Below are 20,325 nucleotides of genomic sequence, written 5' to 3' on the forward strand. Positions count from 1 at the left end.
ATTTCAGATCTATATTTATATTTAACTTATTTATTTTATATATTAAACCCCAAATGGAAAAACTGTCAGAGAATTTCAGATATGTGTATCTCCAATATATTTCCCAGCCCTATTTTTTACACAGACTACACAGGTAGGAGATGTGAGGTATTTCTGAATCCCTGTTCCTCCATTCCTTGTTTCAATAATGGACTCTGCTCATTCAACTCCTCAACAGCAGAAGGATATACCTGTGATTGTCTGGGTAAGTCACATTCATACAAGATCTTTAGGAAAAAATTAATAAATATTCTGTATAGGAATTTTTAAAATTGGTCTTGCAGTTTGCCCTAAAAATTGACAAAATTGCAATTCTTATTGCAGCTCGGTACAGTGGATCCAGGTGTGCTGAGGATTTAAATGACTGCAGTTTCAGTCCCCCCTTTGTTCCTTGTAAGAATGGGGGTCAGTGTCGAGATCACAATGGAGGATATCAGTGTTTCTGTCCCTCCTACATAGGATACACTGGAACCACGTAAGTCATTAGACGTTCTGTGACCAGGTTAATTATTCCCAGGGACTGGTTTTATCATAGGCTATTCATAAGTTAGTTGTATGCACTCTGGGAGGAGCCAAGTTCATTGTCATCAAGAATCCAGAGGTGGTGTGTTCAAATACCGGGATACATGAAATCTCCCAAGTGATTGCAAAAATTGTTTGCAAGCTCTTGCAAGTGCCCTTTCTGTTGAACAGGCCTCTGGTCAGGCATAGGCTAATCTGGAAACAAGTAAGTCATATGATACAATAGGTTTAGATTGGTTCTCAGCTACCAAGGAAACAAGTTCAGTACCACATATTCATATCACTGTCAACTAAAGAAAAAGAGTATTCAACTAGATTAGTAGATTTTGTATATTAATCTTAAATGTCAATATTTGTAGAAGAGAAAAGTATAATTTGTGACAATATTATTTTAACAGCTGCACAGTACCTGATCAGCCCTGTGCCAGTACCCCTTGTAAGAATGGAGCCTCTTGTATAGAGGAGGGAGTGATCAGACACAAATGTTTATGTCTGCCAGGGTACACAGGGGAAGACTGCAGCATAGATATAGGTATGTACTCTTCATTGAATCATACTCCAACTTACTCTTCACAGAACTGTTAATTGTACTCTTTGACACTTTATAGAATCATATTTGTATCTTACATGTCATAGAATCATATACATATACACTACCAGAGAACTTGGGTATCTTGAACATCAATATTTTGAATACCAAAGATCATTACATGTGAATTGGAAGTACTCACCCTCTTTCATTTTGTATTTGAACCTAATATCTCAAATTCCTCAGCTATCTTTTATCAGCCTTATTAAGTTTTAGACAGTGAGTTTTGACAGTATATGACTTGCACAAAACACATAGTAAAATACAGTTGCCATTACAGCTTCTCTTTCCTGCTGATGGTGCTTTTATTCTTTTCATCTAATCAATTTTTGAACTAGAAGGCCCTGCCTCTTTACAGACGAGTGCGCCAGTAATCCCTGTGTCAATGGTGGAACTTGTGTGGACAGAGTCAATGGATTTTCCTGTACGTGTTGGACTGGTTACTCTGGGGATTTCTGTCAGATCCGGTCCCAGGAATCCGTGTGTACCCCCTCCTCCTGCCAGGGAGGGATGTGTGTGGATGATTACCTCAATGACAGGGCTGTCTGTGTATGTAATGGGGGATACAGGCTCAGTAAGTTATAACACCTATTTTATAATTATTCAGATTAGCTTTTCATAAATGACTGTTACATCGTGTATGTAAGGCCAAATTTTTGCACATCAAAGAACAGGTATCATGTCGTCATCAAGGACAAATAGAAATTTGCAACCAAGAGAATCACTTCCTCTTGGACGTATCATTTCGATTTTTGAAGAAAAAAATAGTTTTACCAAATTTTACTGTAATTGTATTAAAAAATTCGAATTTCAGTCAAGCAGAGTTTACTAATGATAATTTGTTTTTGACAGATGATACCCAGTGTGAACTGTTGAACTACTGCTCCACTAATCTCTGTGAAAATGGAGGTCAGTGTGTCCCCCAGTATGCTGGCCATGTATGTGCCTGTCTCCCGGGGTATGGGGGACCTAGATGTCAGTTTGACATTAATGAATGTTCCAACAATCCTTGTAAGAATGGAGGGCAATGCCTAAATCAGGTCAATGGATACAAGTGCAACTGTACTCTGCCAGGAACAGGAGGTGAGAGACAAGAGTTATTTCCCTTCATATTTAAATACAAATGTAATTAGTTATAATGCACTGTTTTCTTAGTGAAATTAATCTATTAAATTTACACAGGTCTGAACTGTGAGGACATGAAGAATGACTGTTCACCAAACCCTTGTAATGTGAGTCACTCGGATAATTGTAAAGACTTGCTGGATGACTTCTACTGTCAGTGTCATGTAGGCTACAGAGGGAAGACTTGTGATGTAAGTCCAGAGAGAGGGAGGGGGGAGAAGGATGGAGAAGAGAGTGTGTCATGTAGGATACAGAGGGAAGACATGTGATGTAAGTCCAGGGAGAGGGGGAGGGGGGTCAGGGATGGAGAAGAGAGTGTGTCATGTAGGGTACAGAGGGAAGACTTGTGATGTAAGTCCAGAGAGGGGGAGGGGGGTCGGGGATGGAGAAGAGAGTGTGTTATGTAGGGTACAGAGGGAAGACTTGTGATGTAAGTCCAGAGAGGGGGAGGGGGGTCGGGGATGGAGAAGAGATAGTGTCATGTAGGGTACAGAGGGAACACTTGTGATGTAAGTCCAGAGAGAGAAAGAGAATGGAGAAGAGATTGTGTCATGTATACAGAGGGAACACTTGTGATGTAAGTCCAGGGAGATTTGTGTGTGTTTTTGGAGAAGAGAGTGTGTCATGTAGGGTACAGAGGGAACACTTGTGATGTAAGTCCAGAGAGAGGGAGGGGGGGGAGAAGGATGGAGAAGAGATTGTGTCATGTAGGGTACAGAGGGAAGACATGTGATGTAAGTCCAGGGAGAGGGGGAGGGGGGTCGGGGATGGAGAAGAGAGTGTGTCATGTAGGGTACAGAGGGAAGACATGTGATGCAAGTCTAGAAGGACAGAGAGGGGGGATGAGAAAGAGAGATACAGAGAGGGAACCGTATAGACCTGCTGGATGACTTCTACCTTCACTGTCACATAGGCTACAGAGGGAAGATGTGTGATGTAATTCTAGATGACAGAAGATATGAGAAGGAAAGAGACAGAGAGAGAGAATTGCTCACTCTCTCATCATTAACATATTAATTGTCTTTCAGATAAAGTGAAAGAAAAATGTTATAATTTTGATATGATGATATTTGTGTGTGTGTTTAAGTTGACATATTAATAAATACACAACTTTATTTGATTTAAAGAATTATGCGTAAATGACTATTGTCTTTTTGTAGGTGGGAGATGTTGATTGCCTTAGTTTCCCCTGCCAGCATGGTGGGATCTGCACACAGATAGGCGCCTCCTATAACTGTACCTGTCTGTCAGGCTGGGAGGGGGACAGGTGTGAAAGGGCAGTGGACAGGTGCTCAACCTCACCTTGTCAGAACGGGGGACAGTGTGTTAACGCAGTAGATCAGCATGTCTGCTTGTAAGATGTATTGCAAACTTCAAAGATTCATTATAAACTCAAATATGTTGTCAATGTTGTGAATATGCTCAGTCACTTGAATTCAGATTTTCAATGATAATAATGATTTTTCTGATTGTTTCTACAGATGCCAAAGTGGTTTCCTCGGTGAAAACTGTGAGGTGACCTATGACCTCTGTAATGTAGCCAATCCCTGCGTTGGTCCAGGAAGTAACTGTTCTGTGAGGAATGAGACTTCTCATTGTGATTGTTCGCCAGGTAATACGGTAACCGTATAACGGGTAATTTTTACTGCTGTAAATTTTTACGAATTTTGGTCAAAAAAGGGTGATTTAAATTTTTACGCGTTAATTTTTTATGAATTGAACATGTCCGTAAAAATTAAAATCATCAGATGTAAAATTCCAGATCACTGATTGTTAATATTTTGAATAGTTATGTGTCCGAAAACCCGATGTAAGATAGAGAGAGAGAAAGAGAGAGAGAGAGGTTTATCAAATTATAACAATATAAACAATGCAACAAATTACATAAAGTGTTAAAGAAATGTTATCACTTACTTTTATATACACAAACCATGTTCTCTTTATTTAATCATGTTTTATAAAACACATAGCTAAACACACCACGTGCTCATCTGGATTTACCGAATTCAAGAGAGACAACTCAAACAACTCAAACAATCATAATTGAAGTGAAAGTATACATGTATAGTGTACTAAGAAGTTGGATGTTTTATTCAAAGCACACGAAACAGAAGAAAGTGTCAAAGACTGAAAACACGGGTATAATTGGAAGACCTGTAATTATTAAGTCATTATCAGAATTCATGCGTCTCATTAAAATACTAAAAAAAAGATTAACCAGGTAGGTCTAACTGATTAATTAATTGACGGCGATGTTTGTATAATTTATACAAGTTAATTGAGATTTAGCTGTATGATCCCAATTGATGATTGAATTAAAAGTGTTCAAAATATCAACAGTACACTAATTACATAGCCTCCAGGGAGTGAGCTTAATGACAATTAATTAGCATTATTTTTACCCATACGATGTTGAAAATTTACACGAATCGTTTTATAAATTATGTGAAATTTTAAATTCTACAGATTTATAAAATTCGTAAAAATAAGTAAAAATTAGCAGCACGTAAAAAATACCCGTTATACAGTACTTAACCATCAGTATCTATAATCAAGCAATTCTATAAAAACTGCAGTAAAACATGCTTATATTTAGAGAATTGTCAGAGATGAACAATATTGATTCAGTATGATTGTAACATGTCATATCTGATAAATTGACGATGAGGAACGACAACCACTTTGCTTTAAATATGAATTCATGATAAGCTGGTTAGCAGTATCTGTGTTTTACTGTATGAGGGGTGATCAAAAAGTTCGCAAACAAATTGAATAACTTCCATAAGACGAATAAAATTAGGTTTCTGTGTTCACTATTTTTTAAAGTAGCCCTCTCTGATTTTAATGCTTATCTGCCATCGTTCTACACATGCGCGAATCACGTGATCCAGGGGGTCACGTGACATGCCCTGAAGCATTTTGTTCATAGCCTGTATGAATTTTAAAGGCGGATTATGGAATTTGGGTGGTTATCACCAGGAATGGCACAAGTTGGGCGTACTTGAGGCGGAGACGGAATTTTTGAAAAGTTACGCCTCAGTAGAAGAGACAATTACTTGTGATTTGGTAAATTCCGGGCGTCAATTGGCAAGTTTAAGATTTTCCGGGCGTAAAATGGCAGGAAAATAGAAACAAAAATTACGCCTGGAACTTTCAGGAGAAGTAAAAGCCTCTGATTGGTCAATTTAATTATCGATTAAGGGTCATTTCAGATAGGAGGTTAAGTTTGAATTTGACCATGAAGGAGGGAGTTTAGTGTGAGTGAAACAGGAAATGCAGATATCTCAATGTTAAGGCTTTTACACTTCTTGAGGATGACACAGTGTCTGCTGGTAGGTGTGATCATGAATATCTTGTACCTATTTGAGTAAATTTGATTATGATTATGTACAATGATAGTTATAACTGGTTGACCTAAAATTACTTTAGAATTATTTGAGTTTGTCCTTGCACACATTCTGAGAAATATCAGTCTGATAGAGGCTGCAGTGAGAATCTAACTGTAAACTGCTGAGTAAATGAAGAATTGTATTCAGTCAGTAACTAAAATGTTTCAATATAATTATTGAAGTGATAAAATGTACAGGTATTGTAAAAAAGTTTAATTCTAAATTATAACGCACTCAATCATGGTGGCCGTGTTTTAGTGTCCCTAATGCACAAAATTCATGTTATTTTTCTATACTTGTTAAAGATATATGTTAATGACCTGTCATTATGTTTTCTTACAGTTCAAAAAGCTAAATTTTTAGCTTTAAGATTGTAAATCATAATTTGAATGTTTTTCTTTGTTAACATGGTAAATATATAGGTTTTTAGGTCACATAGTATTATATAATAATAAGGACATTCCAGGCGTAAGTTTATTCCAGGCGTCATTTTAGTTTCCAGGCGTAATTTTTTTTACGGGCGTCATTTTTTTTACGGGCGTAGCTCATTTGCATTTTTCGCCTCAAATTCCTGCCCATTTACGCTTGGTTTCCGCCTAAGTTACGCCCGGAACCTGTGTATCACCATATATGTAGAGAGACAAATTGACGCCTCTCCAAGTACGCCTCAATTCCCCCTATATTCCAGGCGGAACATTTCGTACAGGAGACGCTAAAATATTTTTCCAAGTCTTATATTTCTTACCATGCAAGTTGATTTTTATAAAAAGAACGATTCATTTGTCAGAAATGACCAAATCTTGGAGATAGGGTGGTTGGAAAAGGATATTCTTTCCCAGAAAGAACATGGTGACCATCACAACCCGAGATCTTTGTCTTAGGAACGTCGTTTATCAAATATGGATTTAGCCGTACAGGGCCTTTTTATCATATTTAATATGTTAAAAGTCAAAATCAAAAGATATTTAGGGATTTAATAATGATAATATTATTAAGATATCCAACCATTTTTTGAACTGTAACTTTGCAATCTTTCATGACAGATTGCGTAACAAAGGACTCATCTCTTCCCCAGTTTGATTTTGCTGGCGGTACAAAACAAAAGTCGTTTTTAACCATCTCCCTCCCTTAGCTAAAACGATCAATCCAATTTATGATTAAACGTCTGGAAAGTCTATTTTCTTCATAAACCTTGTACAAATTATTTTAAGATACTTTAAAGGAATTATCAAGTTATACGTTAAACTTTACAGCCGTTCTTTGATCGAGTAAGACTCAGACAACCATTTTTCGTCACGAGTAACCTACATATTGACGTCATTTTCACATCGAGACGTCACAATGATGAAGAAAATCATTACCTTTTAAATGCTTTTTATAGAACATGAGCATGACTATAGATGTGTCATATTTCATTCTGATCTGAATCGTGGTTTTTAAAATATAGAGATAGTTCGCGAACTTTTTGATCACCCCTCCTATGTTTGATTTTAATTTATTTTCATATATTTATTTTAGGTTACACAGGGTCTGGATGTCACCTTCCGTTAACTTCCTGTGAGAATACTGTATGTCTTAATGGTGGGTCCTGCCAGGTGTCTGATGGGAAAGTCAAGTGTGCCTGTATACCAGGTATGTCATAGTTCTCAAAATCAAGCATGTTATATACGCAAATGAATGTAGTTGCTCTCTTTGACTTATATTCTTGTACATGCCCAATCTTTCCAGGTTAATTGTTATATTAACTTTTAAATGATCGATATATTTCTTGTATCAACATGTTTCTTTAAAAAAAAGAACAAAATAAATACAAATCAAAACTGTCTTCTATCTTTCATTGATGATATTTTTATTCATGACCACATATCTGATTGTCTTTCTCAGGTTATGCGGGTTCCCGGTGTGAGACAGACATTGATGACTGTGTCTCTGGTGTCTGTCCTGCTGACTCCCAGTGTGTGGACGGAATCAATTCAGTCTCGTGTGTCTGTACAGAGGGCAGAATAGGAGAACTCTGTGACAAAAGTCAGTACAGTTCTCATGATAGTGATAACAGATTTTGAGTTCCAGGAAATATTTACTGATCAGAAATGAATAGATTATGTTATACACATGTACATGCATATATATTTGTAAAGTTTAACATATACCCTTAAAATTTGCAGGTTTCAAAATTTAAGCTTGATAACTCAGAAACTTTCATTTGTTCAGATAATTATTTGATATGTTGAATTACAATAGAATAAATTGTTGTCTTCAACTGAAAAGCTATTGTTGGGTGTCAGCAATAATTTTGTAAATGTGCTCATGGTCATGAATTGTTCTATTATTTTTCAGATTTAACCCAGACTTTTGATTTGATCATTGAAACAACCAGTACCTGTGGCACAAAAAATGAAGTTAAACCAGAATCTTCAATATTCTCTCTGAATTCAACCAAATTCTCCATCTCGCTGTGGCTTCGATACACAGATAAATCTCGGCCAGGACCAGTTATCTCCCTTTATACGCTGATGTAAGTCAGGTCTCTCTAGGAATGTTAATGCCTACATTGTATAGCAAAGGCAGTGTTAAAAAGTCAGCCTTAAAGGGTGATTTTACTTATTTCATAAAACAAAATTTGGATATCAGTATTTCATTCCCACATTTTTATATTTAAGGGACAAAACTTTTATGCCAGTTGAGTTTATTGAGATGAGATCCAGTGGTGTGGCTGTTACTGTTGAATCCACTGCTGTGTACCTCTCTCATGGATCTAAGGTAGGAAACTGACTGATAAATACACTGTGGAATGTCTTTTGAATTTCGTACCCCCCCATCTCCACACACACACAAACACAAAGAAAAGAAGTAAACTTGACTATTTACTTATTTGAAATGTGACTGAAAGTTTACTGAAAGATGACTGAGTGACTTTGCTTGAAATACTTACTTCCGCAAGAAAGTGTCCTATTTAATTAATTATAAATTCTCTATATTAGAATATTATGGATGGATTATGGCATCATATGGCGTTATGCTGGACCAGTGGATCAGACACTGCCAGTCAGATTGGCATGGTCACTGTTTACATTGACAACCAGCTGACTGCTAAACAGGAAAATTTTGGCTCAGGGAAGCAGTTACCTCCATGGTAGGCATTTTGTCTTATAAATAAAGTCCTGAAAGATTAATATATTAAATTATACATCCACTTATTTTCTTATATTTTTATTTTCATATTTTTAGGGGTTGGTTGGTACTGGGAGGTAGATATGACCAATCAAACAACATCATCTTGAGAAGTAATGCTTTCACTGGTCGCTTAAGTCAGCTTTTCTTGACAAAGTCAGACCTGATTACAGAGATTTCAATTCTTCATAACAAGACAGACTTTACACCCAGTCAGTTGATCCAAACACCTATCACAGATATCATAGAGAACAACAGAGTGTTTGTGGACTACCAGAGTCAGCTACTGGCTTCTGTATGCAGAACAGCAAACAACTGTATCAAGGAATTTGATGGTATTTTCTTAACTCACATTGTATAAAAAAAATTTGTGAAAGTTAATTGATTTGTGGTTGGCTAGGGATTTTTAAAATTGAAATGTTTAACTGGACAGGTGCATAAAATTCCTCTCCTGTTTTTAGCTTCACAGTACCCAGCTGTGGAACAGTGTCCAGATGACCAGCTGGTTGTAACAGAAAGAGCTGCCTTTCCAACATGGATGGAGATTTCCTTTTCAAATGCCAATCAAGTCAAACATACCAAGCAGTCAGGAGGTATAGAACACTTGATTAACTTTGAAATATCAGAAAGCTGGAGAAAGTTAATAATGATTTTGTTTCTTTTATTACAGCTGAGAGGTTGTCCTGGGGATTCTATGAGATTTCTTCAGCCGGATTTGATGCCAGTGGAAATGCCGCAGTGTGCTCCTTTGTACTCTACAACAGAAGTTTGTTTCCTATAGCTACATAATTTTGCTAAATGAAAGGGAAAAAGCATTACACAAACTGTATTACAAATTAAATCTACCTGGGTAGTAGTTCTATGTTGTCATTATATGATTTCTTTCCTTTGATAGGAGTTGCTTGTGGAGAGGTGCTTCCTGTTGCTCCATACAAGGGAGCTAAATCTTGCACAACATTGACTGATGGAGAGAGATGCTCTCCTGTTTGTTTACAGCCTAACCATACAACCAGTCAACCGGGGCCTAAGTACTACAGCTGTAACATGTATAATCTGTTTGACTCGGTCAGTCGTTTACAGCCATTTGTCTTGCCTGCTTGTGCTGGTAAGTAATAAAATTAATAATATGGGAAAAAGAAAAGGAAATAATGGAGATTGATTTAAAAGTCTAAAGCTAACAAATACTGTAAAAGTATTTGAGTATGTGCTTTTAAAATTTAGAGTATGTAAGTGTGTACTTTAATCATTAGGCAAGAAGCAGTGCAAAAAGACAAAAGTTTTATTACCGGCCACTAAAGTGAATAAATTTATAGCTTAGTTAAGGAATTCTGTTGATGAAAATGATGTGAATTTTAATGAAAATTCATTTCATTCATTATTTTTATCTTCCCTTTCAAGCTTCCACCAGCAGACTTGTGGACCTGACAATGACAGTGGAGTTAACTCTGACAGAGAGGTGTGGCCAGATTCAGGGGGGCGTGGCTGCTCTGACTAAGTCCCGCCTCTCAACCATCAGTGCTATGTGGCAGCGGGGGCTGTGTGGTTATGGGGTGTGTTCTAATGTCAGTGTCACTTGTCCATCAACAGGTGCCCCCTATCTCACAGCCATCTTCTCATCCATCAGGTAACGTAGAACTGATATTGAAAACTTCTACATGTATCCATAGAATTTTAAATGGATTGAAAATTTCTTGTAAAGAATATTTGGATATTCTAGTGCATTTAATTTTTCTACCTAAGTGGTATTAATTGTGCTCGTAATTAAATGTAGTATTTACTAATTGTAAGTTTTGATGACTTTTAATTAATTAAATTTTATAATTACGAATATTATAGATGCTCTCTTTTTGTAGTGAATATTTAACAAACAGCCAGTCCATAACCTCACATGTTAAAGACATTTTGGTAACAGAGTTTGCAGACAAGCACACATTTGACTTTACGGTAAACCAATTTATCAGATATTTCATATTAAATTGATTTGTTTATTATTGAGAAATACGAAATGCACACTTTATCTGCATGCATGCTACATGTATATTCCCCCATGATGTTTATGATATATGTTAAATGTTCTTCTACAGACATCCACACCAGTTCTGTCTTCCATTCAGTTTGATTTCCTTCCCGTGTGTTCTAGAGGACATCAGCTTGTTGGAGAGCTCTGTGGTAAGATCATACAGATAGATTATTCGTAAATATTCTGTTTTCAAAGTTACATAATGCATTCCTAGGATCAGCTTTAGGGATAATCCCTAAGCATTGTTTGAGTGATTCCTCCCAGCATCAGCCTGGATGGTTGTCTTGCTTTTTGGCTTGCTGGGATCAGCCCAGGCATGGTTTATGCTCCAGGGGATTAGACCTGAGTGGCAATATTTGGAAGTTGTTTGTTTTATTTTTTTAATGAAAAGATAGATGAAGTACTGTATATCCCCCCCATAAAGTTAAAATATATACTGTTCAAATTGCATAAAAGGAAAAAGTTTTACTCTACTGTTTTTCCGTCAGTCCAGTGCAGTGTGGGTACGTTCTATAACACCTCCTCTAGACTGTGTCAGCCCTGTCCTGTGGGTCAGTACCAAGATCAGGAGGGGCAGTTTTCCTGTAAATTCTGTCCCTACAGCCAGGAGTCTACCACCACCTACCAACCTGGGGCTCAGGGTATTCTCAGTTGTAAGGGTGAGTTAGTCTAATAGCAAAATATTCTCAAAGTGCAAGATAAATTGAATAGCATTGTTTTTTCCCCATTTGAGCAATTCATGCAATTTGTTTTACACATTTTTTTTCCCTGAAGATTCCTGTGCAAGTGGTACTTTTTACAACTTGAGCACAGGTTCCTGTCAACAATGCCCCCTGGGATACTATCAGGAGAATTCTGGGTATTTTCATTGCTTTCCCTGTAATGTTGACAAGACAACAGCATATCCTGGATCCAAACAACAGTCCCTCTGTGTTGGTATGTAAATAATGATGAGTACTGCCTGTCTGTCTATCAACAATTTTTCAAAATGCCACTCGATCCTACAGTTTTGGTCTGGTTTCAATATAACTTGGATCATATACAATCAGTTTTTGATCTCTTTGATTAGTATTGTCATGGTTACTTAAAATTGGATGTCTGATAAACTTTGAAAATGCAACTCCTCCTTCAACTTCAGTCTGATTGTAATATAACTTGCAATCAAGTAGACTACACTAACATAAATTATCCTGTGAATCAATTTGATTTTAGAAATGGTGATGCTGATTTTACTATAAATGGAAATTTCTGTGTAATATACGTTTAAAACACTACTCCTACAATTTTAGTCTGGTCTTTAAAATACCACAAAAGTAGACTTCACTAAGATAAATAATTCTCTTTATCAGTTTTTTTTTTCAGATCTTTTATTATTCAATATTGTTGTCATGGTTACTTAAAAAATAAAAATTTCTGTGAAATATCTTCAAAATGCTACTCCTCCAACAGTTTTGGTCTGTTTTTGAATAATTTGAGATACTGGGATACATACTTATCTTTAAATTATGATTTTTTTTTTACTTTGATGAATTATAATGCATGGTGTTGCCATTAAACTGTTCTTAAAAAGTAGAAATTTTGTTGACATTCTTGGAAAAAGCTACACTTCCTACAGCTTTGGTCTAATTGCAATAAATCTTACTACCAAATGATCTTTAATTAAATTACTAAATGTCTTATTTGTATGGAGTTGGTTCTTTGTTTGGTCATTTATGTGAATTCTCCCACAGCCCATACAATAGTTATCCTTTTATCAAATACATGTACATGTATTGAATACCTGTTTGACATAATGCATCAATAAATCCAGGATGACACAGGCATGTAAAGTGATTAACATTATTGTAAAATGAGAATATTTGGCGCAATACTAATTTTAGCGCCTTTGGCGAAAGAGCCCCTTAACGCTAAAATTTGTTATGCACTAACGGATTTCTAAATATTTTTTTGTGTGTGTTCTAAGCTTTCATATAAGTACATAAATATTACATAAGTATGTAAACCAGATCACGCGATCACATAATGTTGAAAGGTCATTGGATTTTTGTATACAGCGATCGACACTAACTTTTAAACCATAGTTGTCAACAGGGCTAGCCATTTCTAATTTCTACTAGCCCTGTTCATGTATTAGTTGTCCAGCAGCCGAAGGCTGGTTGCCATGTCGCGAAGCGACACGGGGGGTAGGTGCGGGAGGGGGTTTCCCCCTCCGGCTGGTGGGGGTACGGGGGGCCTCCCCCGGGAAATTTTGAAAATAGAGAAAATTTGTTATAAAAATTATACTATGATTGGACATTTTTCTATTTGAAAAAGTCCACATATATAATTTTTTGTGTGTGGAATCACCTTTAAATTTTACAATTTTGACATACAAAAATAATATTTATGATGATAAAACATGTTTGAAAATAGATTTAATAATTATTAGATACATTGTGTGTAATTGATAATTATTTTTGTTGCTGTGAGTAAGTATTTAGTACAATTCTTAGTAGCCCTGCAGGGCAAGTTTAAAGGCATGTTTGGTAGCCCAACCTCAATATTCAGTTGTCCCGGGCCAGCGGGCTACTGTTAGTGTCGAACCCTGGTATACACACTAGCATTTCAGGATCAATCGAGAAAGTTCTTCCAAATTATAATTTAATTAAACTACTGTTAGTTGTTACCCGATACGTATCATTAGCACTTTCAAAGTTTGGCTTCTCGGCATGTCAATCATATATGTCCTCGAGGTAAACATTGCAATCAAGCATGGCGATTGAGATTGCAGACAATACCTGATTACGATTACTGTTTATCCAAGTAACTTACTTTCGATGCATGCATTGTTTTAATATGAATAAAATGCGTAAATATTCAACGTTTTCTTTTATTAAAAAAATTGAAATAAAATTGACATAGTGCCACGTCCATGTCATTGCACCACCATGGTAAAGTTGATGAATGTTTACTTATATACGGGAGTGCTACATGTATTGTGTTTCTGTGCTTGACTTACCAAAATGTCAAATAGATTATACAAGTGTGGATAAGAATATGTTCACATTTATGTATTTTAATGATAAGTGCAAGCGCTAAAATTCATTTGCGCCAATGTATTCCAACTTGCGTTTGTGCTAAAATACGTATGCGCCAAATTTTCACATTTTACAATATTTGATTTATTGATGTAAGTTGCAAATTTCTACTTTTCTTTTGTTTTAAGGAAAAAACCAGAAGAGCTATAGTCTCATCAGAGATTACTGGTTTATATTTTGTGGGAATCTTAACTCTATATCTGTCAGTGTTATGGCCCATTATTACTGTATGTCGATCAGTCTAGGAAGTTTTTGTTTCAGGAATTATTGTTGATTGTCAGATATTTGAAAATTCATTTAAGTCCTTAAAATAGTCAAAGATTAATTAAGACAATATTGCTTAGGATTATATAGGGTTTTTTTTCCCATTGCCTATAATTTTGAAATTTTGTAGAGCTAGATTTGATTTCTTTTGGAGGATTTTTTTTCTCATTACTCCCAGCTGTGACATTTATGCCTGTTGATATATTTTTCTGTACTAGAATATAGAGATCGAATTTTCAGATTCTTAGACCATGCAATAATTGGGCTAACTTTTGAAAAGGTGTGCATCATTTGTTCAACATGCATTTGATTATTTTGTTTGAAGATTTTTTGTTTAGTCTTCTAAATGTGATAATCAGGAAAGTTTCTTAATTGTATTATATAATCTTCTTTTCACAAGAACATTGATTAATTTATCCAGAATTAATTCAAAACTGACATGCAATGGTTCAAACATGGGGAAAAAATATGTTTGAACACTTTATGTCATGCATAACATTTTTCTTTAAAAAGTTATAAATAAATCCTAAAAATCATTTTTCAGGTAGTCAGTACATACAAGACAGGTTGTCAGTACATACAAGAGAATTTTATTCCAAATCAAAGTAATTTATATTAATTTTATGTGTAAAAGTACTTGAGCAGTAAATACCCTCTTGTAAGGAGGAAGGATGGATTTCTTTTCTTGTCTTATTATTCTCAATAAGATTTTAATTTTGAGCGCATGCAAGTAGACATTAAAATTAAAAACCAGAAAGACCTGTCTGCAGGCAGACCAACATTTAGTAATTTCAATACATCTTCTGACTGAACAAACAATATAGCTTTAAAATCTGCCATCCACACAATGTTCAATAGAGCTGAGAACTAAAGAATCAATATACCCATTACCTTTAATAATTATTATGGAACCAGCCATGGTCGTAGGGTGGTCAATAAAGCGTGACCAGGTGACAAGTTCGATCATGCTTGATTTGCTTAACAGCAGTGTTTGGATCTATGTGTACTATTGTAAACTATCAACAATTGCATAGCAAAGAGGATAAAAAATGTAATACATTAATTGACTTACATATTAATTTCTGGAAATTAACAAGATCTGGAAAATTAAAGTGATATAACTGTTGAAATTCTTTATTACAATTTATGGGTGATTTTACTGTGAAGGTATGTGCATTAAATTACCTCTTTCATAGATTTAAAATGCAGTCGATATCAAGATCTTACACTGATTAAGTGTGTCATGCAATATAAATGGTATTTTATTTGTGTCATGTGAAGGTAAACTTTCAGGTACCTAACATTGTCACAATTACCATGGTGATGTTTATTATTGATTTCATATATTATTGTGTCTGTGAAGATAACCTAGGTCCAGAAAGATCAAGTTAGATGTTGGACTGTCAAACAGAAATAGGATTTTTTTTTTCTGATAAAGATCAATGTGCAAAATTTGGATAAATAGAAATTATTTGATTTAAAAAAGTATCCAACATACATAAAGAAACAGTTCAAACTAGAGTGCAGCAGCTGTGCAGTGCTTTGCTACTCTGTAACATCTCACAATCTCAGCCATATCTCATAACTGATCTGTTTAATTATGGAAGGCACAAAATGAAAAATATATGGTATCAACACAGAGAGAAATTTCTTTTCAGTTTGATTAGATTAAACTTTATGTATAAGTATGAAGAATTGAGTACCATGCAGTATTAATTAGAACTAAAAACTGTCATCTAATGCCATGAAGTTATTTTAATTAAAGACCTGCATGATCCAGCATTCAGAATACAGAATTAATCAGGCTTTTGTCTATTATTGTAAGCTGTTTTAAATTTTAAAGAACTCTTTAAACTATGAATCAATGATAGATTGTTTGACAGTGTCCATTTAGTAAAGAATAAATTGTTAACAAAAAAAACAGCAAGTGGATGAGAATGGTTTTTCACTTTTTGTACAATAATTAAACAATGATTTTTTGATGAGAAGATTATGATATTTCTTAAAGTATGTCTTTGAATTCTTCATATATATATGACCAGAACCTGTGATTCAATTTTTATAATTATATCATGTGAAGTATGTCCAACTTTTCTCAGTATTTATTCTTTTTCAGCATATTCTAAAGCCTTCACTACAGCCAAAACACCAACAAGTAAGTTAAATCATAAAAATTCAATACATTTAGCACTCATAAAAAATGCCAATAAATAAGGGCAAACTTTTATGTAAAAGTAAGAAACAAAACCTACATTCTAAATGATAAATACATAAATTTTAATTAGAGCCTTGTGTGATTATATATTAATTGTAATGAGAGCCTTAATTGTGTAATTTCAGATGTAGGACAAAGTACAGACATGGAGGAAGAGTTCACGGCAGCAGTTATCATCGCTATTGTCATCGGCATCATCATCTTCATCGTAGCATTCATTCTGCTGTTCCTTTTCTTTTGCAGAGAAAAAGGTATGCTTTCTTATGCTTCAGTCTATGTAAGACCATTACTTTGTTGATTTCATTTCAATTCAATATTTTTTTAAAAATTAAATTTGATTTTCCTTCAATATTTTATTTGAAGAAAAAATGATTGAGTTTGTAGATAAATTGTCATTTTCAGATATTGATTTGTTTTTATATAGTGTCATTCTTGAAAGGTAAACCTTGTAGTCTAGGGAATAGAAGTACATATGTAAACATTAAACAGATCATGTCTATAGAATTTGGATTAGCTTGATTTATTTTATTTAGAGAATGCCACCAGGGTATCTGTTTTTATCTAAAACAGGAATTACCAGTACATTACTTCATAAGCACATTCTTCATTATAAGTTTTACGAGATAAAGTAGTTGAAATTATATCATAAAACCTGTGAAGATCAAGTGGGCCAGATAAACCTGAGACAAGTATTTTTGTTTCCCCTATTGATATACATGCACCGTATATGTTCTAATAAGTGCTGATATTTCTATTCTATCCCACATCTTAATTTTAGGTTAAAATTAAATTTGGGAAAATAATTAAATCAATCATTTTATGATTATACATATGTAATTTGATAATAATGATTTTAATATATGAATGGAGAAAAAAATGCATAATTCATATATGAAAAAGGTGTATTTCTTTGCTAATATCAAAGTATTGCTATCAATCTAGGTGAATTCAACACTTAAACCAACATTCAAAAATAAATCTGAAATGCAAACATTGTGAAGACTAAATCAACATTTGAGTTTACTGTATTTTGGTAGAGGGAAAGGAATGGGATATTTTAATGCTAAAATATCTGAGAGGATTTTATGACACTTTTCAAAATTAGATACTTAGGATATGCATATGTACATAGCACACATTCAAATAAAACCTTTTAAATATAGTTTAAAAAATCAAAAGTTATGGGCAAGGTTAAAGTTTTTGTGGACAAACAGACAGAGGGACGGACATGACATACACTATATATCCCAGAATCTTTTTTCTGTATATTATGGGATCTAGTAATAAAAAAGATCAACCATGATTATCCCATGTTTCCCACACTGGACAATAATTTTTTTCCTGTAATTCTGGTATATCTCTTTCAAACACAAAGGCAGCCGCACTACATGCATATTTGGCCTCTTGAGATTTGCATACAACACGTCTGTAAAATATGAGCTAATTGTCATGATTATAAAAGGTGGCTCACTATGTACTTGTATATGCTGTAATTCCATGTTGCTCTTTAAAAGAAAATTGCTTTAATAGACAATTATTAAGGAATTCTTAATGGTTTTAAAAGGTACAATTATAACAAATGTCCTTGAATTTCATATATACATGTAGCCTAGGTATTTCAGAAAATCAAATATGCTTGTTTTTCCAGATATTAATAATAAGATTTTTAAAAGGCATTGAGGTGTAATCAAATTTTACAATAATCTCAAAACATTGCCTCATAGTCTAAAAAATATAAACCAACCTCAAAATTGTTAGTTGAATTACAATTGAATAAACTCTTTATGCTTCTTTTCAATTGATAAATCTGAGAGATTGATTAGTTGGAGAATTTACAGGTTGATATAATATTTGGCCTAAAATCCTTTCACTTCACTGGTAGTTCTTTCCTGAAATATTTTTGATTCAAGTTATTGTAAACTGTTTTAATTTGGTGATTGACTATATTAGCCATATTTTCGTACTATGGTTGGTTATAGCTGGAATGTCTGTCCACTGTCCAGCTGATTCTGGGATAATATTCAGTCAGAGAGAAGATACTCAACTGTGAAAAACTTACAGGAACAAGACCTAATGCAGCTTTAGAAATTTTTTCAATAAATACTTGTGATTTTTAATGAGGAAAATTCAGTGAACAGAATACTGTAAACAAATTCAACCAAAACTTTTAGTGTTCTTTATAAATACTCAACTGAAAAAAAAAATAGACAAAATGATAAATGCTTAGATTCAGGAAATATTTGAGCAAAAGAAAGTTGTGATTATCTTGCAGATATTTCTTGTGTGCAAATGAAAGTTGGTTTACAGTAACTAGAAAATAATATTCTCTTTGCCATAAAGATTAATCACTTTATTTCTAGTGCCTTGTTTTGGCCAAAATGAGGTAATACCAGAGGGAACTACACCCTGGAAGTATGTCAACAGATATGGAGAAACTAATCTGAAATTTGTGAATTATCGTCTACAAGATGTCCGAGAACGGAAGCGACGTAAACGTGTTGATCGTCGACCGTTTTCCTCCAGAGAAGGGCCATATGGACCAGAGGTGGCGCTAGGATACAATACTGAGGACTCCATCAACTTCAGGGATGCCCCAGAAACTTTGTATGTCAAATTTTCATACATGCATATGGTGCCCAAAGCATAGATTATTAACTAGATTTCTTTATCTGAAATTATTCATTTAACTACTTATGATGTGTTTATTTTAGCTATGTTTAAACAAAAATCTAATCCTACATGTATTGTCTATTTCTAATGGAGAAACTCTTGTAGAGAATGCAAGCATTTTGCTCTGCTTTAAGGGAGATAACTTTTACAAAACTTATACTAATTGAATTTATCCTGAAAGAAACTAGATCAAGATGATAAATGATTTTTTTTCTATTTTCAGAACACCAAGACATCTTCCACCCATCTCATCAAACACAGTGGAGGAAACCTATGAAAAACCTAAAAAGAGAAGAAAAAAGAAGAGAAAGAATGTGTCCCCAGACAGGGAACCAAGGGCACTGAAACCGCTGAAGGGGTCAGGGTTCAGGTCATCAGCGCCACCTAGTGAAAGTGGCTCACAAAGGGGAGAAATGGGAGATAACCATTATATAGACCCTGTACATTCTGACACTAGGAATGGACATATTAAAATAGATTCTGACAACGAAGATTACAGATGAGAGTTAAACAGTTGTAGATATGATTAATTTTTTAATTGTTGGGTAGGAGCCCTTTGTCCTAGTCCTCTATCTATAGCTGATCTGTGTAATAAGAGAGGGGAGTTGAAATAAAAATTTTAGTTTGAATATGGTTTTTACACATAATTGTTGACTTTGGTAGTAGGGATGTGTATTGAGCCAAAAATTTCGATATGATACGATACAATATTTTTGAAAGCGATATGCGATATATTGGATTCTAAAACAAGTCCATCAGAAAAGGCTTATAAACCATTTTATAACAATGAAGTGTTTTATTACCCATTTTAAAGTTTTTGTTTCATTGACATTACAATTATACTTGAAATTAAAACTTTTAATGACAGTAAAATTAACATGTTCAAATAAAATTCTCTTTGTATTTTGTAACAATTATAAAAACTGTGTTATTTCCTTCAAATTAATTAAAACACTTTACATGGTACATTTTTAGTTTGAATGTGGTTTTTACACATAATTGATATATTGATACAGCCCTATTTGGTAGGCTGGCTGATATTATTAAAGTAGAAAAACAAGGGTACATGTGTGTATGCATTAATTGCAATAAAAGCTAAGCTCTCATTCACAGCAGTGCATTTTATTTCATGAAAATAATTATGTTTCTGTAATCAGATTTCTGCTCAATGATGAAAATGTGTGAACTCCTGAGTTTTGAAGTGCATATGTATTATAATCATCAGATACCTTAACATTACAATA

The 20,325-nt window shown here is 34.4% G+C and overlaps 1 protein-coding gene across 1 annotated transcript in view; it reads left to right on the forward strand.

Annotated features, from left to right (window-relative positions):
- The window catches only part of LOC134264744 (uncharacterized), a 49,905-nt gene extending 29,905 nt beyond the window's left edge, over positions 1-20,000 (forward strand). The window contains exons 31-56 of the mRNA XM_062747031.1: positions 125-244; positions 364-514; positions 960-1,093; positions 1,509-1,724; positions 2,003-2,233; positions 2,333-2,466; positions 3,436-3,629; positions 3,757-3,887; positions 7,183-7,296; positions 7,549-7,689; positions 8,002-8,179; positions 8,325-8,424; positions 8,646-8,797; positions 8,893-9,170; positions 9,297-9,428; positions 9,506-9,601; positions 9,731-9,940; positions 10,234-10,459; positions 10,689-10,779; positions 10,920-11,004; positions 11,344-11,514; positions 11,630-11,791; positions 16,313-16,351; positions 16,537-16,662; positions 18,772-19,015; positions 19,305-20,000. Of these exons, the coding sequence (XP_062603015.1) occupies positions 125-244; positions 364-514; positions 960-1,093; positions 1,509-1,724; positions 2,003-2,233; positions 2,333-2,466; positions 3,436-3,629; positions 3,757-3,887; positions 7,183-7,296; positions 7,549-7,689; positions 8,002-8,179; positions 8,325-8,424; positions 8,646-8,797; positions 8,893-9,170; positions 9,297-9,428; positions 9,506-9,601; positions 9,731-9,940; positions 10,234-10,459; positions 10,689-10,779; positions 10,920-11,004; positions 11,344-11,514; positions 11,630-11,791; positions 16,313-16,351; positions 16,537-16,662; positions 18,772-19,015; positions 19,305-19,584 (4,136 nt within the window). The 3' untranslated portion in view covers positions 19,585-20,000. The remainder of the gene's footprint in view (positions 1-124; positions 245-363; positions 515-959; positions 1,094-1,508; positions 1,725-2,002; positions 2,234-2,332; positions 2,467-3,435; positions 3,630-3,756; positions 3,888-7,182; positions 7,297-7,548; positions 7,690-8,001; positions 8,180-8,324; positions 8,425-8,645; positions 8,798-8,892; positions 9,171-9,296; positions 9,429-9,505; positions 9,602-9,730; positions 9,941-10,233; positions 10,460-10,688; positions 10,780-10,919; positions 11,005-11,343; positions 11,515-11,629; positions 11,792-16,312; positions 16,352-16,536; positions 16,663-18,771; positions 19,016-19,304) is intronic.
- Positions 20,001-20,325: the final 325 nt, after the last annotated feature.

This window comes from Saccostrea cucullata, unplaced genomic scaffold, assembly GCF_032062105.1.
Source record: "Saccostrea cucullata isolate Sc308-1 unplaced genomic scaffold, CSIRO_AGI_Scuc_v1 ctg316, whole genome shotgun sequence".
Lineage (NCBI taxonomy): Eukaryota > Metazoa > Mollusca > Bivalvia > Ostreida > Ostreidae > Saccostrea > Saccostrea cuccullata.